The sequence below is a fragment of the Castor canadensis genome, chromosome 6, assembly GCF_047511655.1.
Source record: "Castor canadensis chromosome 6, mCasCan1.hap1v2, whole genome shotgun sequence".
NCBI lineage: Eukaryota > Metazoa > Chordata > Mammalia > Rodentia > Castoridae > Castor > Castor canadensis.
In genome coordinates, this window is record NC_133391.1 from 165,474,948 (window position 1) to 165,502,858 (window position 27,911).

General features: G+C 38.8%; 1 protein-coding gene across 6 annotated transcripts in view; it reads right to left on the minus strand.

The window, feature by feature from the left end:
• Trio (trio Rho guanine nucleotide exchange factor) overlaps positions 1–27,911 on the minus strand; it is a 344,029-nt gene that overhangs the window by 295,690 nt on the left and 20,428 nt on the right. The window contains exon 1 of one of the 6 annotated variants that reach the window (XM_074077717.1): positions 3,950–6,328. The exons of the other annotated variants lie outside the window; for them this stretch is intronic. Coding sequence (XP_073933818.1) covers positions 3,950–3,980 — 31 coding nt within the window. The 5' untranslated portion in view covers positions 3,981–6,328. Of the gene's footprint in view, positions 1–3,949; positions 6,329–27,911 lie in introns of those variants that run through there. 6 annotated transcript variants of the gene reach the window in all.

The window sequence follows — 27,911 nt, forward strand, 5'->3', positions numbered from 1 at the left end:
AAAAAGAATTAACCTAGAAGGTAACACCCACGCACAGGAAATCAATGTGAGTCAATGCCCTGTATAGCTATCCTTATCTCAACCAGCAAAAACCCTTGTTCCTTCCTATTATTGCTTATACTCTCTCTACAACAAAATTAGAAATAAGGGCAAAATAGTTTCTGCTGGGTATTGAGAGGGTGGGGAGAGGGAGGGGGCGGAGTGGGTGGTAAGGGAGGGGGTGGGGGCAGGGGGGAGAAATGAACCAAGCCTTGTATGCACATATGAATAATAAAAGAAAAATGAAAAAAAAAAAGTCATCAACAAGAATATTCCTTTGATGTACCAAGGATACAGCCTTCTGCTTCAATTCCAGATGAGTCCAAATTTAGACTGTGCTCTGGAACAAAGTGAAAAACTATCTTGAAGCATGTTTTTATAGTTCTTTAATATCCACTGGATGACTCATAGCTATGTATCACAGAGGCCAGGTACTTTTATTTCTAAAAAAGGAATATGTTTTGAATGTTGGGAGGGCTGGCCTGGAGCTCAAATGCTTGATGACTAGGCAAGAAAAATAAGGAGAAGTTGGATGTCTCCAGCTCAGCCAAGTGGTTTTAAGAACCAAGGGCTAGTTTAAAATGTCACACTTAACTCCAGGATGCAATGTGTTTTGCAGCAGAGTCTCATAAAACTAGTCAGTGTCTAAATGCTATTCAGATGTGCTAATTGGGTCTACCTCTTGAAAGTCTATTTTGCAAGCTAGTCAAAACTCTGGCACAAAGTAGCCTAGTAAAATATTGTGAAACTATTTATTAGGAAGCAACTAAGAATCAGTCTTTCCAGCAGTTCACAAGCTAGGATCCATAAGAGAAAAAAAGTCTTCTCTGCTCAGAAGATGAAAAAAATCCATACACACATACACATAAGGCCCCATGTCTACCCTTGATAATGGGTCAGTTCACGGAGGAAAGTCTGAGAGGCTTCAGTGAGTCACCTGGCAAGTAATATTTGTCTACTTCACTTCACAAATGATAGAAACCAACCCATCTGTGACTACAGAATTATTCCCCAATTATCCATAGTTTTGCTTATTATGTCAGAGCATTCCAATACAGTATGCCAAATATAAATACACCACCCCGCCCTCTGGTAAATCAAATCACCTGTAGAAAAAGGCAATTTGAAGAACTAAAGACAAGCCCGATAAACCATCAAATAAAAACTGGAGACAATTCTATCCTCTATTAAAAGTTTTATCACTAGTTATAAGTGTTTAACATACACTAAACAGTTTCAGGAAAAGCAACTTAGTATGTCACTGATAATTAAATATAAGGCTTAAAAACTTAACTTCAGAAAGTGAAGACTAATTAGATAAATACTTTTTCAATTGGCAGTAAAAATTCATTTAAATTTTTCTGAGGCAAATTCATGTCACAAATTAGCAAAATTCAGGATTCTCATCAATTAAACTGACTTCACAAAATTTTTCAACTTTCTCCCATATTTCCAGAAATGAGAAGTCACTCACCTACCACTTTCCCATCAGTTTGGATTTTCTTGTGTCTTCTCCCAGCTATTTTCACTTATCTTTTGGCATTTTCCCTCCCTTTGCTAAGTATTTGGCACAAGAACGTCAATACCCCTAATTTCTCCCCGCTCCTGAGCCAGGAAATCATTTCTGCACAAGTACAGGGGGTTGGTGTACAGAGGGACAGGTGTGCACAGGGTCAGGTACACAAAGAAGCAGGCGCAAATGGGACTCACCTAGGCCTCAGAGGCCAATGTGGGGCTGGGAGCCTGTTAAGACTAACGGACCTGCTGTCACTGCCATGTTGACTAAGTTCATGCTGGTTCTATCAGAGCTGGCCTGTCATGAATAGGATGTCCTTTTCTTTATATATTTACTCTTCACCATGCCAACAGTCCTTCAGGATTCAATCTGGGTGAATAAAATAGAACCAAGTTCTCCAGCAACCCTCCATAACTTTAAGTGCTTTGGTCTCAAAGAACATTCTTTGTAAAAGATGGGAAAGAAAGGAGGGAGACGTGAGGGCAGAAGTAGAGTGGGGCCCTAATTTAGGGGGAAAGTGGAAAGGCCCAGCTATTCAGAATTCAGTCACTGAAAATGACAAAAATGCCTTTGACATACACCAGACTCTTAAATTTTAGGGGAATTCAATCACCTAGACACCCTCCAGCTCCTTTTGTTTATTCCTACCTTGCCATATCAGAATCTATAGTTCATCTACCTGAGAATCATTTCCAAAGCTGTGGTTTTTTTAATGACTCGATTTTTCTCTCAAGTACTTCAGCAAGTCTTTTTTATTTTTTTTTTCCCCTTGACTCAGGACTCAACAGATTATAAGACACAGCAAAGATTTAATAAAAGCTTTTCACTGGAGAGAAGAGATATACAACTAAACATCTCTATTAAAAGAGGCACAAAGATTTCGAAAGGTTACAAGTGGCTAGAATTACGAAGCACCTCAGACACCAATATATACAGATACCAGACTTATGAAAATACTGATAAATTTTCAGAGTAAGTTTTGTAATTAGCAGAATTCACAGACATTACCTACTGGTCAGATCACAAAATCTAACTACAGTTAGTTAACTTGGGCAGTAAATATTAAGTACATGGAACAGAAGAAGCTCATAATTTTAAAATCACAGCTAAAATCATTGCATGTTTACTATAATTTCAGGTAAGATCTGATCACTAACAGTTTCTAATAAATCATCTTTCTCCCTTCCAAAATCTCTATTTTCATTCATCACTTAACTACACTCATCAACAGAACAAAATCTATCATACTCAAGACTTCTTAGGTATTTTCTGCAATCACACACAGAGAGAAAAATCAGGACCCGACAGTCAAAAAAAGTATTTTGAATTATAAACAAGTTTTCTTAAATGGAAATGTTAACCATCCAAACCGGGTACCTGTGTATAAAGATTATAACACAGGCATTACTCAATTCAAACCCCACTTAAAACAATGCTGCCCATGGCACCTTGAACTGAGGGCTGAGACAGAGGCAAACAGGAGGTATGGGGTCACCCACCCTGGCTTTACACAGGTGCTGCACTGAACATACTGCTCAATAAAAGAAGGCTGCTCAGGGAAGTGTCCAATTAGAACAGAAAATGTGAGCAGCAGGATTGCAATCACACAGAAGAACATGGCAACCACAAGGAAAGTACAGCAATACCTGAAGGGTGCCCCAGAGAGCATCACCCTCACTCTCACTGACCTAACTACAGCTTTTTCCTGAAACACAAAGAACTTTCCACACGTGGCACATACTGAAAAGACATGAAAGAGCAAGTGTTTTACCATTAGACTTCACACGGGAGCATTTAAAAGAGGCTGAGATGCATGCTTTCCTCTGAAAGTACCTATGGTTAATATAAACAATCAACAAGGGAAAATAAGACTACTCCACACCAACACAGCCCTGCATTATCACAGATCACATGGAAGGAAAATACAAACATGTCTGAGCGCGCGCACACCCACCCACCCACCCACCCCCACACACACACACACAAGCAAACAGAAAAAAAAAAAAAAAAACAACCCTGTTCAAAGCCTCAACCACGTTGTCAGGTGTCCTTCACAGATTACAGGGCAGTGAAAGGCACCTTGCAGAATCCAAGCTCTGTGATCCAATGACTGGAAAGAAGCCATGGAAAAGGGTAGCATTGAAGCCTCAGGACATCCCATTTCAAGCAGTGGTCAGTTGTCTTTTTGCTGAGAGAGCACACAAACAATGCACGCAGTATTCTCTTCAACTTTCAAAACGTAACTGCTGTTGCTAAGGTGAACAGCAAAGCTCTTTTAACAAAAACATTTCAAAATTCCCACAGGATAAATTCTGCAAGGCATTCAGTTACTGACAGGCTGGATTTTCGGCAGATGTGGAACCCAACTATGTGAACAAGCAGCATTGCGCTGACCTGGCTCAGGAGCTCTTAAGCCGAGGTCCATCAGCAGTCCTCCTTAGCAAAACCTCAGGACACACATCAGATAGCTGAAGTAAGAATTGCACTTTTTAAGCCTGGAATCCATCTTTCCCTTAGAAGCCAAGTCCTCTTAGTTTTAAGAAAAAAGAAAAAAAGACAAAAAGAAATGCTTTGCTTACCATGAAAATAAATTCAAAACAAAACAGTCACCATTTGTTAAAGGTTAGTGGGCAAAGTCCTTAAGGATGCCAGGACACCGACAACCTCTGGAGATCCTGAAAGGTACAAGCAGAACATCCAGCAGCTGTAACTGTCCCCAAGCCTGCCTTCCTCACCAAGCAAAGGGAGAGAAAGCACAGAGTTTTGTCCAGCCCAAGTTTGAAACTAAGACCACTACAAAGGAGGGAAAAAAATGAGACACTGATCACAAAGTAGCAGTGTTGGTCCATTTCTACAGGGGCTTTCTGGAGGGGAAAAGGAAAGAGTTTTGATTTGGGGTTAAAGAAATATTTAATAAGTAATGACTTGTTTTAACAGGGGACATATTACTTATTCTGAAAAAATTTCTTTTCCTATAAATTAATACCTTTTTAACAGCCTTCAACACATCTCCAGGGGTGTATTTTTTTTCATTATTCATATTCACTGGACACCTACTATTGAAGAAAGGGAAGAGAAAACAACCCCATTTAAGTCACAATCTGGTTAATGCAGAAAGAAGACAAATCACAAAAGTGACTACACTTGGTACAACATAGGTACCAAAGAACTGGAGGCAGCACAAATCTGGACATCCAGTTAGCCTCTAGAGAATAGTGCCCTAAAGGAAGACTCCTCACATAGTCAGCCGCTGGGGGCATCTGGCCTCTACCCTGAAGACCCTCTCTCCACCCAGCCACTGCCTGGAGGCCTGCCAAGAAGGACAAGGATATAGCTGAGCTCAGAGGGAAAGTACTACAAAGGACAAATGCCTGGTAGCCATGGGCTACAGGAGACGGCAAATACTAGTTATGTACCATCCCTGTTCCAAAGCAAGTGTGTGGTGAAATTGAGGTCTTACTTTCCGTAATTCTCTAGAAAGTCAGAAAAGTATTTTAAAAAGAAATCATTAGAGCTCCAAATTCATATCTAGGGAGCACCTGGCCTATAGGAGAAATTAAATGGATCTTAAATGATAGTAAGCATTTCAAAAGGTAATCCTAGAAAGAAAAACAAAATGTAGATTTACATGATTTAATCAAGGGAACACACACAATGTGTGCTATGATTACAATGGTGAGTTTTACCATATCTCTGGACAAGTAAGAAGACACTATACTAAATTTGAGAAGCCAATTATTTCTAAAACTTAGCCATTCTGCCCACACTTTGACAAGAATTTTTATCGGATATGCTTGTCCCAAGGCTGTAGCATCTCTATCCAGCAACCCAGGAGCACAAGGTGCTATCTCAGTTAAGGATAGTGAGGAGGTCAATTAGCAGATTATGGATTCCTTTCTCATTGACCCTGGCAGAGGACAAACAGCAGGAGTCCTACGTACTTCAGAGAAACCCCTTTCTGCGATAATAAGACAGAGAAGTCCGGTTTACCAAATTCCCAGGACATATAGCTCAGAGAAATCACTACTCTGTGGGATTAAAAACAAAAAAAAAAAAGTCAAAAGATTAGAGTGGAAAGAACTGAAAGCAGTAACATGAAGTTCAATGATATGTGGAAAGTCATATTTATTCCCTGAATATTAGCATCTTAAAGGTAGATCAGGAAGGACCTAGAAGACAAAGGAGGAGAGTTAACAAGAAAAAGAAAACTGGACATTCTAGAGAGTTCTCTAAGGAGTCCAGGCCCAGAAGTCTAGTCCCACATCAGTGTGAAGGGTGGAAGCTCCCCAAGAAGGAACAGTGAGGGGAGGTGAGCATGTTAAGGCACATAAGCCAGCAGGACAAGATCTGCTAACCTAACTATTCCAAAAGCTCAGCAGAAGCAGCATGTGCAATTACGGAGCCTGGGAACCAACAGCTAAAACTGGAATAAACTAAAGAAGTTTTAGAGAAAGAGATTTCAGCGTCTAAAGGACATTGAGGTAGAGGGAGAACAGAAAAGATAAAAAATTACGAAACATGGTGATTAAAATGAAAGCTTATGCTTAAATTTAGCTTTCAAGTTTGAGATGTCTCTGGCCTGTGTCATTCTTGACATTGAGGCTAATTAACATTTACAACCAGTCTCAGACAATGTCCACATGAATATACTACTGCATAAAATTTCAGGAGGGCAGAAACCACATAGCCCATCCTCAGTCTCAAGTCTCTCTCTCTCTCTTCCTCTCCTCCTCTCTCTCTCTTCCTCTCCTCCCCTCTCTCTCTTCTTCTCCTCTCTTTCCTCCTCTCTCTCTCCCTCCCTCTCCCTCCTCCTCCCTCTCCCTTCCCCCTCCTCCTCCCCCTTCCCCCTCCCCCTCCATCTCTCGCTATCTGAATACAAGATCTCCCTAGGTAATTGCAGGCTGGCCTGCAACTCACTAGCAACTCACTATCCTGCTTCTGCTTCACCAATGCTGGGATTTCAGGTGTGAGCCACCACACCCAGGTACCTCATCATTCTTGATGTAGATTAGTAGTCAAATCCATGTTTACCCACAAACACTGGTTGCAAACACATTGTTAGTGGGGTCCCTGCACAACACTAGGACCATGGTCACTGCTTTCATCACTGGTCCCTGAACCACTGCTCTCCTTGCACCCAATCTGCCTGGATGTAAGAATCTCCCCCTTTCTGTGCCACCTTGTCCAGGCTGGAACCTACAGATACATCCTCTGTGCTAAACCATAATTATACCTCCCTGCGCACAACCCATGTTTGAGAGGTTAGTTAGAAGTAGTAAAACTTGACCTCGGCGATGCAATTCCAAAACAAAGAAAAACACAAGAAGCTTCAGAGTTAGGGCCAAGTCTAGAACCCAACATGTCTACACTGACATTGCTAAGGGTCTTGTGTTAATGTCTCTGAACCTTTGGTTTCCTAATCTATGAAATGGAGAGAGAGTCCACACGTCAGAGGGGCAGAGGCAGGGCCACCCAAGATCACCCATGGAAAGGCTCAGTAGCAGATTCCACGTGGGTAGAACATACACTCTGTAAACAGCTGCCACAGTGCTAAGTTGGAGCCTACACTACACGGACACAACCAAAATACAACACTCTCTAATCTGAGTTTTCTTTCCACAGTGCCCAGTTACTTCTTCTGCTGTCCACTCAGATTCTGAACTTGGCCACAATCCTGCCATCAGACTTCACATGCCCCTGACATTGGTGTCTAAGTAAAGTAAAGAGGGGGAAGCCTAAGTTTTCAGAGGGCACTGAATGACCTCAACAGGCAACTTCTGCATTGCAGGTGCCCTGCAATATAGCAGGATGCTATTACAGATATCCTAGGTGAGTGGACCTTGTGGTTGTAGTCTCAGGGACAGCAGGTCCCCAGAAACAGGCCAGTCCCATTACAGGCCTGCCTGCAGCTATCCACAACTCCACACAACTCCACCATAGTTCTGCAAAGAAGAGCCCACCGAATGACTGTGAAGAACTCTCCTGAGCAGCCAATGAGAGATGAGGTAGATACAGAGCTCCAGAGTGGTCCAGAGAGGCAGCCCATTCCAACTTCAGTCTCAACAAAAGCCAAACCCTCAGACAGGCATTTCCTTCTCAGTATTCTCTAACACATTTTAAGGCATCTAAAAACAGTCTATTATCTCTAGAAAATATCAACATTCATTCTCTACTCTTCAAATAAGGTATCTTTCCTTATTATAAAAAAAAAAAAAAAAAAAGGCTGGAGCTGGGAGTATAGTTAGTAGTAGAGCACAAGCTTATCATACATGAGGCCCTGTGTTCGGTCCCCCAACTATGCACACATGAGCTATGATTTTAGCTTGTGTCCTACAAAGATAAAGGGTTGAGAAATAGAGCTAGTAAAAGAATTAAACACAAAAATGCATTATATGCAAAAGTACATTATACATATGTGAAAATATCACAATAAAACCTGTCACTTTGTACAAAATTTTAATATGCTAATAAAAATTATTCAAAAAATTTATTTACTTAAAAGATTTAATATACCTTAAAACACACTGTAATATTTCATTGTTTATCTTTTTTATACTCCAAATAATAGAACTAAGGAAAACTATAAAAGTAAATGTATATAGACACTTTTTCTTTTTTCTTTTAATAATTTATTTTTATACATTTTGAAAACTGCAATTTTCAGAATACATAAGAAAAATATGTCTTCTCATATTGAAGTAAGCATTGCTTTGGTACATAAATCACAACATGTGTGATTTTCAATTTTAAAAAAGTATTTTATATATATCAAGAACCTAACACACTGAACAAAATTATCATTCACCCATCCATTTGTCCCCAATCATAGCTCCATTGCGGAATTTTAGAATATAGTTCTTTAGGCATGAACTTATCTACAAAGAATTAAGACACCACATCAAAGGTGTTCCAAAGTCATATCCAGTAAGGCATTAGGTAGCTTAACACAAACCACCAAAAAGCAACATAACCAAAGCAAGTAAAACAGAACATTGTCACTAAGGTCAAACAATATGAAAACATTGTACCACAAAATTATTAGGTAAATAACTTATAAAGCTCCAAAAATAATAGGATAAAGCATAAACTTGCTAAGGCATTTTAAAGATAGCAATGAAACATATAAAATGCCAAATACGAGAGCTATTAACTGTGAAAGCAATTATCCATGAAGTAAATTGGAGATGGAAGCATACATTCTTCCCAGGCACATTTTCATTTTCTGAGGTAAAGGTGTTTTGGTTTTTTTTAGCATCATAGACAATAAAAGACTTCTATCTTGAGAAAAGCATCATGGAATAGGAAAACCTATTTTTAAAACTATCATAAAAATTGAAATCCCCATGCTGGGTGTGGTAGTACATTCCTAAAATCCCAGTACTATGAAGTCTGAGGCAGGAGGATCTGGAGTTTGAGTTAGCTCTGTCTCAAAAACAGGAAAAAAATTCAAAGTCCCATTTAAAAAAATTGTTTTCCTTCAAGTCAATGAAGTTTGGATTCATATTTTTTTAACAGAAATAATTATAATCTTCGTGCTAAAAAAATAGGAAGAAAAAATAGCTTTTAATTGTTTGTGAAGTCTTATTCAACAAACATTTTGTGAGTGTTGTGCAACATTTTTACAGGTGTTGGGGATAAGTAAGTAAAACATGATCATTGGTTTCAGAGAACTTAACTTAAGGTCTACCACTGGCGACCTCTGCCAACTCCCACAGACCATAAAAGAAGCTCAACTTTGCCACTCTTGGCATCTTCTTATAAAACTATTATCTGGTGGCACTATTAATGTTAATCACCTACTGATGGAATTCAGTTCCATAAAGGATTTTACAAAAATTTAGAGGGCAGAAAATATTTAAGAATAAACAAACACTGGTCAACATCAAAAAATAACATCAGTACTTCACAAAAGTCAAGGAAAACTTCATTGTGAGTACACAGAACTGCCAGAGGGAGATCATCCTAATATCAGCGTACAGGTGTAAGGAAGTATGAATTATTATAATCATTACTTAAACCACAAGCATGTCAAGTCAGTGTCAGGTTTCAAAGAATTTCTTTCAAGAGGCCCCTCCATGTTTTAGGGAAGCTTTTGTGCATTTTCTGCACATTTGAGGAGAAGCTCTTCCACTTGAGCTGATACTGCAGATGTGGCCCCGAGAAGTTTGGTTTATGAAAGTGCTCCTTTTTAATCAAATGTTTTCTTCATCTAAGATGTAAACTGACACTGTTCCTAGAGAACAGTGTCAAGAATAAGATATCTTATTCCTAGAGAACACATGAGTATTTGTTCTGCAAGTTTGCCTGGAGCCAGTCTTGTTGTCTCTGATCTGCAGCTCCACTTCTTCCTGCTCCGAACCAGCCAGCCCAAACTTCCAAACTCACTAGGGGAAGATACTGAAGGCTCTCCTGAAGACAACAGGGTGAGAGAGGTGAAATAGGGACTGGCAGGAAGAAGTCCCAAACATCTCAAGGTCAGCCATGGGGAATGGCTGGGACCATGTAATCAACCCCAAATTGTCTTTCAACTGCTCCCACCCAAAGTCTCCCTAAGATACCATTTTTCTTGCATATCCTTTTAACTCTTTTTTGAGGATTTCACTGGACAAAATTATTTTTGCATATGTAGAAAAATAAGCCAACTCATAAATTTCTAAGAGAAAATTAAAACTGTCTGCCTGTGTTCTCATTTTCAAAGATCAGACCTAACACATGACCTACCTTTGTTATATTTTTTTAAAAGCTAAAAATGAGATTTGGGTTATATTTATTTAGGTAAGAATACTGACAGTTTTCATTTAATATAATATTCAGCACAGACAGAAAAGAGAGAGCTAACATCAATGATCCTCTTTTCTCCATTCCTTTCAAAGTAACCTTTTGGGGGAAAAAAAAAATCCAATGAGAATAAGAAGTTCTAGGCAGTATGTAATGATCAGTTTGGAAATTCAGGCCACATAGCCTGAAAATACCAGCATGTAACTAGCTTTTTATCTAGGCTATTTTAAGAAGTTGTACCAGAAAAATAGGATATATAATGAATAGACTTCACATTATCTACACTACGGCTGACCACAAATGCACCCAGCATACCTTTTACAATCAAGAATTCCTCTAACATACAGTAAAGAAGTTGTCAGGAATTTTATTTGGGGGATCTAACTAGTGTTATTCTGGAGCACCAGGCCCATTCCAGGGACCCAGGCAAAATGCTGACAGCCTGTCCAGGAACAGAAGAGGACTGTGACCAAAATAACTCTTCACATACTGCAAAAGGATAGGCAGTTATAAAAGCCCTTTTCATCACCTTCTTCTGTAATCCTGTGGGGGTGGCGGCAGCATAAAGACCCCCTTCTGAGCTCTTGCAAAGCAGGTTAGGACCCAAGCCAGTCCCAGTGCTGACAAATTCTGATTCAGAGCTCAAGTCACACTTAGCTCACATACAGAAATGAGAGATTCAGCCACTCCAGGGGTTCAGTGGAGGAGGCAGCTTTGAATGCACTGGAGGTCTGTTTTCAAACAGAACACCACTGACAGGAGCTTCTGACTCAGCATCATCTCTCTGACCATGGTTGCTTCACTATGCACACTTTTATTGTCCAGAACTGAACCGTATCATTTTAACCAAGTGAGGATAAACCACAAAAGAATTACCTTCAGGAGTCATAAATACCTTAATGACTCTCCCCCTCTACACACTGAGATTATCGAACTGTGGTCAATAAGGCCAGTCACTATCCATCCTGGCTTGACAGAACATTCCTAGTTTTGTTCCAGAATATTTATTAGCAGCACCTTGTTTCACTGTCAAAAGCATCTGTGTTTGGACCATAAAGCCAATGGTCAGCCGAGCAGTAAGGCATACCACTACAGAAACACCAACATTTGGTGTCCGTATTGGGTAGGACAAGCACACCTATATTTCCAGCTATTCAGGAGACAAGTGAAGGAGGATTGTGAGTCCCAGGGCAAACCAGGCAAAGTTAGTGGGACCCTACATCAAAAACAAAATAAATACATAAAAACAAAGGGGCTGGGGTTATAGCTCAAATGGCAGAGCACTTGCCTAGCAAGCATGAGGCCCTAGGTTGAACCCCCAGTACTGCGAACAAAAGAAGGAAGAGGAAAAAAGAGGGAAAGGGAAGGAATGGAGGGGAAGGGAGGCAGGGAAAGGAATGAGAGGGAAGAGAAAAAACTATGATCTTAATCTTAAGTAGCAATTTTGGGGGAAGTTTTATAGTTGTGTATGTTTAGCGGCAGTCTGGGGAAACAGAATCTCTTCTCAGAATACTGCTTTTTAAGTGCATAAAATAGAAAACATTCAACAGAAAACCACATTGTCTTTCAAAAAGTAGCCAAGACATTGAAGTAATATGTACTTTTTTTACTACATATTAAATAAAAAGATCTAGTGGTCAATCTAGCAACTACTATAATTTTGAGGTAGCAATGAGTGTCATTATTTTAAGATATCTGCAGTAACTAATGTAATTTCAAAATATCTGTGATATCCATGTCTGACAAATCAAATACTACTTGAACTACTGCATTATTCATAATAAAATACTGGATTTTGTTAGAGATAAAGGTAGGCTTAATTTATTTCCAATCCAAATTCCTGGATCTTGATTCCAGACAAAAATCCCTACTCTTGATACTTTGTTATTCATTTGGCATTTTTTATGTGTTCTTCTTATTGTTGTTGTTTGCTTTGTTTTGTGGGGGTTTTATTGTTTGTTGGTTGTGGGGGTTTTGTTTGATGTTTTTGGGTTTTTGTTCTTTGACATGAAGTCCCACTTTGTTGTCCAGGCTGGTCTCAAACTCCTGGGTTTGGACTGGAGGTGTTGCTCAAGTGGTAAAGCAGAAGCCCCGGGTTTAAACCCGAATTTCACTAAGGAAAAAAAAACCTTCCAGATTCAAGTGATCTTCCCATCTCAACCTCCTGAGTATGTGAGACTAAAAGGCAGGGTGGTATCCAGCTCCATCCGGTTTTTGATTGCTACCTTTCAAGGGAATATTATAAGTCACCAAAGAACCATCTTAATTAGGCGACCATAAACTCTGCTATAGATGCTTCTCTGGGACAAGGTTCGGGCCAGCAGCTTTGTGTGTGCTGTGCATGCCTCTGACCAGACACCTGACCTGAAATTGGATGACCAAAAATCTTGAAAGATTCAGAGTTGCTAGTCCATCCTTTCTTGACTACAAAGTGAGCTAGGGAAGATAAACAGGCACAACGTAGACCCTTAGGGAAAAACAGGAAACAGAAAACAAACTCAGAGCAGCTATTTTGGGTTTTACTAGTCCTGGTCCCAGCAGTTCCTCTCAGCTCAAGGTTATAGCATCTCCTTCCTAGGATTAGCTGAGAGGCTCCTATATATTGGGATAAATAACTTGTTTTGCTCTAGCAATCAAAGGAGCCTTACCTAAGTCAGGTGCTAAAAGTGTAGTGTGAACTATACAGGTATTATCTCAATTTGGGAACTTGTGACCACAGCCGCTGAGACCATATCTACAGGGATGGATGGCAGCAGCTAGAGCTAAGTTTTCTATTAATCAGCAGCACTACAAAGTGTATCATCCTTAAAAAAAAAAAAAAAAAGTGCATGAAGAGTCTATACCTTGGTGATGCTGAAATGCCAGCAAACATCCTCCTTTGTCTTATTTTCCTACAACAGCCTTTGAAAGCTAATTTGTAGCCACTGGTATTCATTACTGGTTATTTTGGCAACATTAACTTGCATTTTAAGAGCAAAACCAAGATACAGAGACAGCAAGCAGCTTTATATATAAACTGACCACTACTGGAGGCCAAGAATCACAGACAGTATTAATTTATATGTAGAAAACAAACAAGATCTCTGTGCTTTTGTGTCAGTTATTGCTTTTAATTAACAATAAGCAAACAAAACTAAAATGAGGCTATGACGTTAAATTCTTAATCTGTCATAAATGTAAATCTTTATAATTCTGTTCTTACTGAAAAGGAGTTCCCTAATACTTACCTAATTATTGCTAATTGATTCTTCTAGTGCCCTTGAAATGGGGCTTATCTCTACTTTAAATGAAGATTATTTTTATTAGTGATTCACAGAGCCAGTTAAGAGTGTCACAAAAGTAAGCACGACAGTTCAGTGACTTAAACTATGCTCCTGGACTTCATGAGGTTAGGGGCTGGGGGGGGGGGGCCGCCACCCCTTCTCAAAACCATAGCAATTATAATGAATTACTTAAGCATAATGATGGGTTTCCCCAAACATGCATTCTTTTAAAAGGATTCTGCTGCTTGCAAAGGTTTAGAAGTTATTAGCAGAGCTGGTGGGTGGGCTGCCTGCTTCCTCCCTATATCCTGCAAGGTAGGCTCAAGTAACCCTCCATTCCACCACAAATCTTTACAGACCCAACTCAAAAGGCAACTCTTTCACAGAGCTCAAGGATGTGACAATGGCCTCAATGCAGCACCTATATTGCTGCTGTGTGTAGAAGTTTGTAAATCTGTGTGCACCTCCCAAATATATCCATCCTTTTAAGTGTGTATTCTTATCTCTCAACTTGCCTCACTCTAAAATCCATCTGCTCAACCAAATCCAATGGTCTTTAAACATTCTCCTGCCTCAGTGACACCATTCTGCACTTCACTGTGTACTCACAATGCTGGTGTGACTGGTTCTTTTATTGTGATCTCATGTGTTTCTGCCTGGTCAGAGTTGTGACTTGGCTTAATCAACTGTTTTTAGTGTTTCTCACTCTATTAATCCAATTCTGCAATAGAAAGGGCTTCATTTTGAATGCCTGGTCAACAACCTGCTGCCACTTGAGGGTGACATTCACCCAGAAGACAAGAACCATTGTTTCCAAGACAACAGATTCCCTGTCACTCTCTTTAACAGTGTTTAGTGACTTTGGAACTTTATTCAGTTTAAGCCAAGATGTCAGATTTGTCTATGGACTTCTACTTCTGAGTTTGTTTCATTTCCTTCTTCTCAGAGATGAATGTTGCTGGCTATCCATTTATTGAGTCATGTTTAAAGCCCCAAATTTAATTATGACACATCTTATTATGACCAACTATCTTGGTTTTTTTCCCCTCATCTTCGTTCTCCCTCCTCTCTCTTACTTTCTAATCTTATAACCAGAGAAAAAACTTAAGACTAAAAATTACCCAAGAATAGCAACTAAGTAGTCCTTAAAAAGATTCAGTTTCAGACACACTTTACTTAATGGGTCTATTTAAAAATTATTCCTGGAGCAACCTACCAACATCTCTGCAGTGATTTCCATCTGTACCTCTCCCAGGTAATAACACAGACCTAAGAAATGGTACTGGCTAAACCCTACCTTTAATTCATCATTATCTCAAATAATTTAGAATTGGCTAATTTTGACCTCAGGTTCTCAGACCTACATAGAAATGTTTCAAAGTCTGGCATTACCTAAAATGGTAAAATTTTAGAATGTTACAAAGCTGAAACACTTAAGATTTGCATTACTGTAGTCTTGGTCAAAAACAGATATTACTTACAGTAGCCAATGAGAGACCTAGTTAACAGCTTAACCAATGGAAGATCTATCCAATGGGCTTTTCTTATAATGGCACTGTTTGGGGTAAGTTACTATATTTTCTTTCTTTCACAACACTATAATAATTCCCTATGTATACAGTTTTGGCTAAATCAGTTCCTTCTTTGTGGTCATGCAGTGAAGTAGTAACAACCTAATGTATGATTTACTTATTTTCATGGGCAACTCAGACTTGGCTGGGCCTTCTGAACATTCTTAGTATCAATACACTAGGATTCAAACTTCCAAACCTGCCCCCTCCCACTGCCAATGCCATCATAATATGATTTTAGGAAAGGATGAATGAAAAGAACTAGAATGCCAAAATCAGGTCAAATTTCAACAATTTCTCATTTATAATTGCAAATATTTCATGTTCATCAATTTAATCTAAGGATGAAACTGTGTATTAAGTTATAAATGGATAGGTACTTATATTTTAATATCTTAATGCAACTAGTTTAATAAAATGATAAAATATACTTCTACATATACATACTATTCCCCTTCAAGAACTTCAAATAAACTTTAAGTCTCAGTCCTATTGACTGCTTAACACAAGACAGGTTCTCAACAAAATGCGCTGAATGAATGAGTATCAAACATTGTTTTAAATGGACAGGAAGACTCAGCCACTGGATAAAGGTTACCAAAAGCAAACATTCACAAATTTGCAAAACCTTCTAACCACAGTAAATACAAACTACTATGCTTTCTCCATTAAATTTCTTTTTAGCTAAAACAGAAAAAAAGCTGAGTATTATCTCCATTATAACAATGCACAAGGAACGTCTCTATTCTCTCTTCTTTATCTAATATAAAACAAAAACAAAACAAAATAAAGCCTTCCAAAACATGTTACAACACAAATGGCTACTTTGGCTAAATGAGTTCCAAAAATCATTTCCCTGGGTGCCTTAAAAAGTGGCAGCCTGCTTTACTTCTCTCTCTCCTCCACCTAACTGTGTCTGCTTCTCTCTCTCCTCCACCTAACTGTGTCTGCTTTCCATGAAATCATCTAAAGCCATACTTCTCTAAACAACTTTCACCTGTGCCTGTGAAAAGTGGCTACCATCGGCTTTCAATAATAAACCCCTTCTAAAATGCTTTGTCTAATTACCAATTTCTGTAGCTAGTACAACACAATTATATAATCCAAGTACTATCAATTTCTAGATACTTTCAAGCTAACCATAAAATGTCACTGAAAACCACTTTCAATTTACCAAAGGTAGATTTGACTTTACTGGTGAGTGATCCTTTTGCAAAAATCTTGTGATAAATTCAAAATGAGAAATTACAATTAGGAAGTTTGAAAAACACCAGTGCAAAGAATAAGGGCAAACAAGTTACAATGCATTCCACTGCTGTATGTCTTATGAGAATAACTCAACCACTCCAGTTGAATAAAACAAAGAATACCAAAGACTTGATAATTACCTACAAGAGAAATCAATGCATAAAAAACTTTAAAACAGGGAATGTTATTTTCTAAGACTCTGTGGCAAAGCCAGAACACTTAAAAAAAAAAATTTCCATCTTTGAAACAAGAGTTTTTCATTTCAGTCTTTATTAATAAAACCTGAAATCAGTGGGGCGATACTCAGACATACCCAAAGAAAAAGAGAACTTTTTTTAAAAAATATAACTCTTTTACTGTTCAAGGAGAGCTGTGTGGAAAAGAAGAATATTACATGAATATTAAAATGAGGAATTTTTAATCTAAAACGGAGAAAAGAAAGAAAAGGGCAGTCATATTGCTCATTCAGAATACAACAGAGGTAACAAACACAACCAAACCAAGACATCTGTATTACCCTGTAGAGGGAGGTGATGCAAGATGGTAGACTATTCTATATTCTAGTTCATCACTGTGACTTTGTGAATGAGGACAGTCAGGTAACAAAGGAAAGACTACATTATGGAGAGAGAAAGAGCACTGAGAATCAAGAAAGAGTAGGACAAAAGAAAACAATGAAGAACAGAGGAAAAAGAGAAAAGCAGGAATCGGTTCCAAGTCCCTGGTAGGAGGAACTAAAAAAGCAATCACAAGGTAAGCCAGACGGCCCTGGTGACACACTGGCAATTCTAGCGGCAGGATAAGCACAATAAACCCACTGTGGGGGGATTTGGTGAGATAGTGACTGCTGCAGTGCAGAAGGCTAGCCTAGCTGAAGACACTGTCACTTCCCTCACCTCTGAGAGCTACAACAAGATGCCATCATGAGAGAGGGCCTATTGTTTGAGAGTGAGTTACTCAGGAGCTTTGAAAACAAGGAACAACCACCACTCAAGGAGTCTTGCAACACCAGCCACAATGTCTGAATGGGAGATGGCCACCAGAGGTGGTCTTTGAAAGGAAAAAGCTGTGGCATGGTCCCACAGAGATGTTCAAGGAATAGGGAGCATCAGCAGCAAAGCACATGGTGCTCAAAGGCCCCATCCTCCCTGGTGAGAAGCAAGTCTCACCAGAACAAGACTGTGGCTGGTGTAGTATTCAGTCACCAAGGCCTGCTCCCAGCTGTGTATTGGCTGCTAGGTGGGTCTGAGGTACCTGACCCTAGTCCTTCTCAATGATTTGATACCTACAGCCTTCTCCCTTCCTGCCCCCCCACCCCCACCCCCAGGTTGGTGAACTGCTGGACAGGGCTTGAAAGCACTAAGGCCCACCTCTGGGAACTGCAACCTGGTATGTGTTTGCTGTTAAGAGGGTCTGAGGGCCCAGAGCCCAGGTCTTCTCAATCACCTGATTCCCACAGCCTCCCACCCCTACCATGGAAGTGAACTGCTTGGCAGAGTCTGAAATCACTAAGGTCAACCTCCAGAAACTGCATCCCAGCATGGTCTGCTGTAGGTCAGTTTGAGGGACCCAAGCTCAGGCCTTCCCAATCAATTTCCACAGCCTCCTCTCCCCCACAGAAGGAGAAACTACTAGATAGGGTCTGAAAGCACTAAGGCTCACCTCCAGAAATTGCATCCTACTGTGTGTTTGCTGCCAAGCAGGTCCAAGGACCGCAAGCCCAGACCATACCAATCATGTGATTCCATAATCTCTTCTTCCCCGTAATGAAATAAACTTCTGGACAGGGTCTGTAAGCACTGAGATCAGCAGGTAGAAGACAGGTCCCTCAGTTCTCCCCATTCCAGTGCAGAACTCAATGCTCTGTTTGCTGTCCCCACTCTCTGACACATGCAGATGTCATCTCTAGGCCTGGATGTTTGCTGCCCCTAGGGACATAAACTGGGAGGGTTGGAGAATAAGTGGGAACCTTCCCAGCCCACAGCTATGAAGCTCTCTGCAGCCAGCAGCAACTCCTAGTACACAAAGAAGGGAAGATTCTATAGTGAAAGCAACCCAGAAACAGACAACTGACCCTTCTACAAGAGACACCAACTAGTTGTCTTTAATCTGAGAAGTGCTGAGGATCTGGGCTGGTGTCCTAAGGATGTGGGCAAATGTTTGGCTACTTAACCATGCCCCTAGTCCAGTGGTGAGAAACAGCATCTCAATCCAGCCACTACACTATCTTGCCTGAACACTGAGTATATTTCAAATGAAAGACTCCAGTCAATGACCTGAACTCAGATGCAGAAATTCCAATGCAGAAAAAAAAAGCAATATGAAAAACAAGGCAACATGACTCCTCCAAAACTTAACAACTCCACAGTAACAAACACTAATGATAGTGAAGTACAAGGAATCTCAAAGAATAAAAGAAAATGTTCACACAAATGATCAATGAAATTAAGGAGAACAGGAATAAATGCCTAAATGAATTCCAAGAAAAATACAGAGCTGAATGAAATAAAGAAGGATATGCATGACATAAAAGAGAAATTCAATAGAGACAGAGAAATTCTGAAAGAAACTCTAATTGAATTTCTGGAAAGGAAAAGCTAACTAACTCAGATTTAAAAAATATATATATCAGTTGAAAGTCTCTTCAATGGACTAGATCAAACTGAAGACAACATCAGGGCTTAAAGACAAGGTAGATATATTAAAGCATGTAAACGAAGATAAAGAAAAAAAAATGTTCAGAGACAACATTGAAAGACCAAGCCTACGAATCATAACTATAGGAAAAGAGGTATAACTTAAAGCCATAGGAGACATTCAATAAAGTAACAGCCCCAAACTCCCCTCTTGACAAAGACATGGTCCAAACAGACAAGACCAGAAAAGAATCTCTACAAGGCATATTATAGTTAAAACATAAGGCATAACAGAACAAAGAAAGAATACTAAAAGCTGCAAGAGAGAAGTGCTAAGTCACATATAAAGGCAAACAAATCAGAGTAACAACAGATTTCTTAACAGAAATGATAAAAGCAATGAAGGCATGGAATGATATATTCCATGAAGAAAAAATAAAAACCTACCATGATAAACAAAAATTAAAGCAATTCACAATCACTAAATAAGCACTGCAGAAGATACTTAAAGGAATCCTACACACAGAAAGAAGATGATAAATAAAACTATAAAAACACAGGAAAGAATAAGTCTTACTAGACAAGTAGATAAGCAAATGAGTAAGGAAGAATCAAATAGCATAAAACAATAAAATGGAAGGAATTAATACATACCTTTCAACCATAACTCTGAATGTTAATGGTCTCAGTTCTCCAATGAAAAAATAAGACTCAACAATTTGTTGCCAACAAAAAGTGCACCTCACTGACAAAGACAAATATGGGCTCAGAGTGAAAGGATGGAAAAAGATTTTCCAAGCAAATGGAATCTGAAAACAAGCAGGAATAGAGATATTCATATCTGACAAAGCAAACTTCAAAAAAAATCAGTCAAAAGAAACAAAGAAGGTCACTTCATATTGATAAAGGGAACAATCCAAGGAAGATACAACAATTATAAACATATATATATATATATATATGTTTATATATATATATACCAAATATACGCACATCCAATTTCATAAAGGACATAAAAACACAGGTATAGTTCAGCACAGAAACAGTGGATAACTTTCATACCCCACCCTTACCAATTGATAAAAAAGTCAACAAGGCAAGTTCAGAATTAAATAACACTATGGATCAAACGGACTTATCCAACATATACATACAAAATATCCCACACAACAGTGTACGTATTCTTCAAAGGCAGCCCATGAACATTCTCCAAAATAAATCATAATAAAGCAAGTCTTAACAAATACAAAAAAACTGAAATAATTTCCCGTATTTCATCAGACTACAGTGGAGTACAACTAGAAATCAGTAACAAGAGAAACTCTAGAAAATACCCAAACACAAGGAGACTGAACAATTCACTCCTGAGTGAAGAAATAAGGGGGAAATTAAAAAAATACCTAGAATCAAACAAAAATGAAAACACAGGTCTGGAAATGTGGCTCAAGTCAAGTGATAGAGTGTGTGTTTTGCAAGTGCAAAGCCCTGAGCTCAAACCCTAGCTCTACACTCCTCCCCAAAAAATGAAAACACAAATTACCAGAACCTTTGGAACACAGCAAAAGCAGTGCTAAGAGTAAAGTTTATACCTGTGAGTGCCTTCAAGGAAAAAAAACAACCAGAGAAATGTCAAATAAATAACCTAATGATGTACCTCAAGCTCTTAGAAAAACAACAATCCAAACCCGAAAACAGTACATGGAATATAAAGATAAAAGCAGAGATTAATGAAATGGAGACTAAAAATACAACAAAGACTAAACAAGCAATTTTTCACTATATAATTAATTCATAGAATCAACAAAACAAAAAATTGGTTCTTAAAAAGATAAGCAAGATTGACAAACTCTATCCAAACTAACCAAAAGAAAAAGGGAGAAGATTCAAATTAATAAAGTTGGAGGTGATAAAGGGGATATCACAACAAATAACAAGGAAATTCAGAGGATCATTAGGAATACTTTAAAAACGTATTCTAATGAACTGGAAAATCTAGATGAAATAAATTTCTAAATGCATATAAATCAAAATTGAACCAAGAGGATATAAACCACCTAAACAGATGTACAACACGCAATGATACTGAGGCAGTAAGAGTCCCCCAACAAAGAAAATGACCAGGATTAGATAGATTCACTGCTGAATTCTACCAGACCTTTAAAGAGTAACTAACACCAGTGCTTCTCAAACTATTCCATAAAGGTAAGGAATACTACCAAACTCATTCTATGAAGCCGATACCAAAACCAGATAAGGAAATAACAGGAAAAAAATAATAACCACCTTACATACCAATTTCCTTGATGACCACAGATACAAAAGTTCTCAATAAAACACTCCCAAACCAAATTCAGCAACACGTTAAAAACAATCACAATCATCTTGGTTTTATTTCAGAGATGCAAAGATAATTCAACAACTCAAACCAATGAACATAATACAGCACATAAACAGAATAAAGGACAAAAATCACATGACCATCTCCATAGATGTCAAAAAAGTCTACAACAAAGTTCAATAACCCCCTCATGATAAAAGCCCTGAAGAAACCAAGAGTAAACGGAACATACCTCAATATAATAAAGGCTTTATACAAAACACCTATACCCAACATTGTACTTAATGGGAGAAACTAAAATGTCCTCTAAAGTCTGGAACAAGACAATGGTATCCATTCTTTCCAAACTTATTCATTATAGCATTTGAAATCTTAGGGCAGTAAGGTAAGAGAAAGAAATAAAAAGGATACACACAGAAAAGGATGAAGTCACGTCAACCCTAATTTCAGATATGGTCCTAAATGCATAAAGACTCTAAAGACTCAGCCAAAAAACTTTTAGATCTGATAAACACTTTCAACAAAGTAGCATGATACAAAATTAACATATAAAATCAGAACCTTTTCTATATACCAATAATGAGCAAGCTGAGAAAATAATCAGGAAAACAATCCCATTCACAATAGCCTCCCCCAAAATTAAATGCCTAAGAATAAAACTAACCAAAGGAGATGAAAGACCTCTACTTTGAAAACTTCAAAGCCTTAAAGAAAGAATCTGAAGACACTAGAAGATGGAAAGACCTCCTATGTTCATGGATCGGCAGAAAAAATATTGTGAAAATAGCTATCATACCAAAAGCAATCTACTGATTCAGTACAATCCCATCAAAATTCCAAAGTCATTTTTTTCACAGAAATAGAATTATCAATCCTAAAATTCACATGGAAGCACAAAAGAAATTAAAGCAATCTTGAGCAAAAAGAATAATGCTGGAGGTATCGCAATACCTAACTTCAAATTATACTACAGAGCCATAGTAACAAAAACAGAATGGTAATGGCACCAAAACAGACATGCAGACTGATGGAAAACAAAAGAAAAATCCCAAAATAAGTTCACACAGCTGTAGCCATATGATTTCCAACAAAGGAGCCAAACCATACATTGAAGAAAAGACAGACTCTTCAACAAATGCTGTTGGGGAAACGGAATGTCCCTAAGTACAAGACTGAAACTAGACACCTGTCTCTTATCCTGTATAAAAATTAATTTTAAAAAGGTCAAAGATCTACATGTAAGGCCTGAAATGTTGAAATTACTAGAGGAAATCATAGGAGAAACCCTTGAAAATACTGGGATGGGAAATGCATTTCTAGGACTCCTATTGCATAGGAAATAAGAGTAAGAATTGACAAATGGGATTGTATCAAATTAAAAAGCTTCTACACCACAAAAGAAACAATTACCAGAATCAAAGGATACCTACAGAATGGGAGAAAATCCTTGCCAGCTATTCATCAGTAAAGGATTAATATCCAAGATGTTTTTAAAAGCTTAAAAAAATAAAAACACCAAAAGAACAAACAATCCAATTATTAAGTAAAGTTGAACAGACAGTTCTTAAAGAAATTACAAGTGGCTAATAATTACATGAAGAAATATTCAACATCCTTAATCATAAAGGAAACACAAATTAAAATAATAGAGATTCCATCTCACCCCAGTACTTCATGTGCATGTATGAAAACAGAATAATGAAACCTGGTAAAAACTGTTTTAAAAAGAAAAGGATTGGGAATTAGAAAGAGTAATAGAAGGGATAAATGGGTCACAATAAACCTCTTTTTGCAGTTAATATATACTAATAATTTTTTTAATTTCCCTTTAATTCTGTCCAACATAAGGAACAACAAACTGTTCACTTTAAACGACCCAGTTAAAAAGCCAAACTCAAGCAGTGGTAGTCAGTAAATTAACCTTCTACATAGTGCCTCTGAGGTCAAAGGGTACAGAGGACTCCTAATAGCCATCAAAGCTAGCCGTCAGATGTGGGTAGGAAGGTTGGCAAAACCTCCCTGTCCCCAGGCTCCCTTCCCACCCTAAAGACCAAGACTACAGTCTGCCCTAAGAGAGGACCTTCAGATAGACTTGGGTTTCTTGATGACACTACCAAAAATACATTTGCATTTCAACACAGGTTATCCCAAAAGCAGACTGAAACAAAGATCAATAATCGATATGAGTAAGATAGATGTGTAGTAACATGAATTTAAATTTTTAACTTGCAAATGGTAACAAAACCATGGCACCCACCAACAAGACAAAGCAGTCAAATAAGCCAAACAAACTGAACACTAGCTAAAAGAGAACTCTAAATCAGAGGAACAGGAGGAAGGTATGCACAAACACTTTCAGCACTAGAAAGAAGTACTCAAAGTAATTTTTGAAGTTATTATACAAAAAATTGGACATTAAACCTCCTGAAAATCAATCACAAAGAAAACTGAACAGTTTTATGTCAAGCTGTGTAAATCACATTCTGTTGCCAAATACTCATATTCATTACAGAATTCATTTTAAAAGGGGATGAGTGATGTATTTGTAGAGTGTCTATGCAACTCACCTTCATGGGGGACTTTAGAGAAAACTTTCTTTCAAGTGTATTTCTTGCATTAGGCTATAAAGTCAGGTCATGAATTAAACACTTGACAACTGCACTTCTCATAGCTCTAGCCCATGAAATCAGTGATAAAGTGTTTCACTGATTCAGGAATGATATTCTTGACTGTGAGGTTGTGAATGTCAACATCTGTGAACACAGCCAGTTTTCACAGTTATTCAGGCTTCTTTTCAATTTTACAAATGTTAGAGAGAAATCTAGAAACTTCTCTGACCATCATGCCAGAAATCATTCACATTCTTTAAAGAACTACTGGGCAAATCCCCCCTTAGTTTCTTCCCTTCCTGATTCACCATGGCCTGAATATCTTCCCAGTATCACACTATTAAGGTAATTCTAAATACAGACAAAAAGCACATTCATCAAGAAAACTTAAAGGAGAGATTTAAGTTGTTTTCTATTAAGTATGAAATAAATATTCTATAGATAAATCAAGAGTACTTGACTCCATGGGAGGTGGGGAGACCAAAGTTACCCTCCTTGGAATAAAAGCTGCTAGAAATGGCACCTCACTGAGCCAGTAGGGAGTGAAGCAGCTTCTCAAGACTAGGAGCTCCTTCCAGGTACCTTCTTCCCATACCCTTCTCATTCAATCCATTTCCCCGACCTCACACGTCTGCCCCACAGAGGCTCTCCCTGAATAATGTCTGTGAAAATTCCTGTGTGTCCCAGGCAGGTTCCAGAAATCAGCATTTTCTAGTGCTATTATTCTGACAAGTCCTACATACAGGGTTAAGATTTGGACACTGGTCAACTTTCCTTAAAATACTTTTTCCTTAAGGAGCGTTTTGAAATCCTTCTTAGTAGAAACACCGCGACCTATTTATCAAAAACTGGGCTGGCCTCATATCAATGTGTATCACTTTAAAAAGCCCTGTGGCTACTGGGAGACTGTCATAAATAAAGCCTCAAGAGGGGTGGAGGAGTGGGGGGGAAGTCCCAGAAATGAAGTAAAGTACAGAAAAGAGAAGACAGAGAAGGACCTGGAACATTCTTAACTGGCTTATCCTATAAAAATAGTCCCAAAGAGCCTAGAAAAGCTTTCTAATGCTGTCTTCCCCCTAAAAGTACCTTCTTATAATATACTCATTAGGAAACTGACTCACTAAAATAAAAACATTCAGAGGCAACTAGATCTTAAATCTTAAAGGAAACCTAATAATGGATGCTTCTTCACTGTGAATGATCAAACCCGGTAACCAACAGCACATATCGACTAGGGTTCACATTGTGCTCAGCCAATCTAAAGACTAAGAGATTACCCAGAAGACATAGGTCTAAGCATGCAGCGTGGAACTTAAGGACTGAACTGATTAGTGACAGTAAACAACACTAAGCAGGTCAATAGCAGCAACATGAACACAGCCAAACAAGAAAAGAAGACAATTCCTTCCAGAAAACCTTCCTACACCATTGTTGCCTGTACATTCCCTATCTGTAGGAATGTACACCCTCCCTTCCCCGGCTTTCTGCCCTCACAAATTATACTGGAGCGGACATGATACCTTAAAACATCCAGGTATCTAGTCCAAGTTTACTACCTTCACAGTTTATTGAACGCTAGCCTCCTGAGTCAGAAAGGGGAAGTGGCTACTGGAACCAGGGATGCAAAATTCCCTGCTAACCTTCAGCATTCAGCACGCACCAACTGTGGGCCCAGTACTAGTGGCACAAATACGAGTAAGTAAGATTTAGCCTAAATGTAAATTACAGCTTGGAAAAAAAAAAAGTATTAAAAAAATTACATGGGTTTAGGGTGACTGTGAGTCAAATTCATCTTTTGAGGAATAATTAAACATACTTTAGGGAAAGGGATTAAATTATTTGCTAAACCAAGTTTACTAGGTTTTCAGTCCTCAATCGTCACAAGTGCAAGCTTGAAATTGGATAAAACTGTGGTGAAGGGGCTAGGTGTCAAGCAGAAAGAGAATCAGATTTGGCTTCACCTGCCAGGTGAAGAGATGCAGGCATGGAGACAGGGAAAGAGCAAGACGGGGCTCAAAGTCCTAGGGCAGAGGAAGAACAGGCACCTCTGAAGGCACTGCTTTCCTCCCAGCTTTAGTTAGGGGCCAATGCAGAAGCCAGCCAACTCTCTACTAGAGCATCTTTTCTGCCACAGAAATCAAGCTCCTATCTCTGACTGCTTCCAGCAACATTTGGCCAAAGCCACGAATGGACGCACTGCTCAAACAGGTTCAAAGAAAAGAGGCCAGAAAAAGGAAGAAATATGAGAAAAGGAGGGACTAAGAAAGATAAAGAATCCATTTCAGGAAGAAACACATTTATGAATTTAGCAAGTCTAGATTCAGTGAATGTGACCCTAGCACCTACCAACCATATTCTGGTTGCCTCATGGCCTCTGGAGTCCTAAAAACCCAGATACACAGGGCTAAGGAGGACACCTCAGATGAGAGTTAACACAGCTCTAAGGAGGGCATTTCTGGCAGCTTTTACATGGCTCAGGGCAGATGAGGATGTTAGGAAAAGGATAGGGATGGGGGACTCATTGTAGGTGAGTCACACTTCTAAGTAAGTAAAGTCCCTTTGAAGTGTACACGACACACTGAATCTTAGAAAGATGGGTGGTCAACTGAAAGAATAAAGTGAAAATAAAGCAAAGCTACTGAGAAGCTTAAAGGGGCAACATGGGACAGGGGAGACTTCCCTTCCTTTACAGAGAGCCACTGGCTTCATGGACCATCCACAGACCACTTAAAAAGGGCCACCCATCATCCTGCTGCAGTATATCCCAGCTCCACAGTTCTCGGGAGCTTTTCGTGCCCTGTGGTGTTTTTCAAAGTAACTCAATAAGTAAAAGGAAACTAACACTTCAGGGCACAGGGCCTGTATGTCAAAAACTGAATATAACTTAAATACACAGACACTCCAATGAGGAAATTTCTCCCGTAGGAGCAACTGACAGATGAGGGAATGACAGAAGAAAAGAGAATCACATCAACACCAGTGGGACAGAATTCTGACCAAAGGTAAGCGTAATCCAGTTGGTTGAGGCCACTGTTGAAATCTGACTGAAGCCAATCTCAGGAAACCAAAATCCTGGGCTTAGGCACAGAAGAGCCCTCCTGCCCTTGATAAGCATCAGACTCTTTACTTGGCCGATCATCTATGAAAACACCTTAGAAGTATGTTGCCTGAATCCACAATGATCTTACAATGTCCTTTTACCAACAAGGCGCTGATACTTCATCTCAATTGCTATAGAGTCAGGCGATAAAAACTATCCCTGACCAATTAGGCATAGTGGCACATACCTATAATTCCAGCACTCAGATGATGCAAGATGACTGAGCGTTCAAGGTCAGTCTGGGCTACATAGTAAAACCCTGTCTCGAAAAAATTTTTTAAAAATTATCCCTACTGGTGCTATCAAAGTAATAAGGGAGAAGGGTGAAGGGTGTAGCCCAGAAGCAGAAGCCTTGCCTAGCATGCATAAAGCACCAGACCTGATCCCCAACACTGCAAAAATAATAACAATAGTAACAATGTAGAGTGTGAAATGTATTATGTGGGAACTGAATAAAAATGTAAAAAATTACATGTAGGTCTAAGAGCAGAGTTAAGGAGGTTGTTCTTAAATGCCTCAACTTTATATCAGCATCGTGTGGAATTGTCTGTAGCATATATAACACCTAGTTCAGACCTCACTCAATATGAACTTTGTCATTTTTACTGGAAAAAAACAAAGTAAGAACTGGTATTTAAAGCATTTTCAAGTACCAGTACAAGAACATGGGCTAGCAGAGTGTTAAATGACAAGCTATCTGTTCTGATAATTTACAATGTGATTTCTCTAACTACCTTCGATACTACATAACATCTCTATGGCAACACAGTGACTTCAAATTAGTTTGGAGGGCCAACTGGGTCTTTAGTCGGC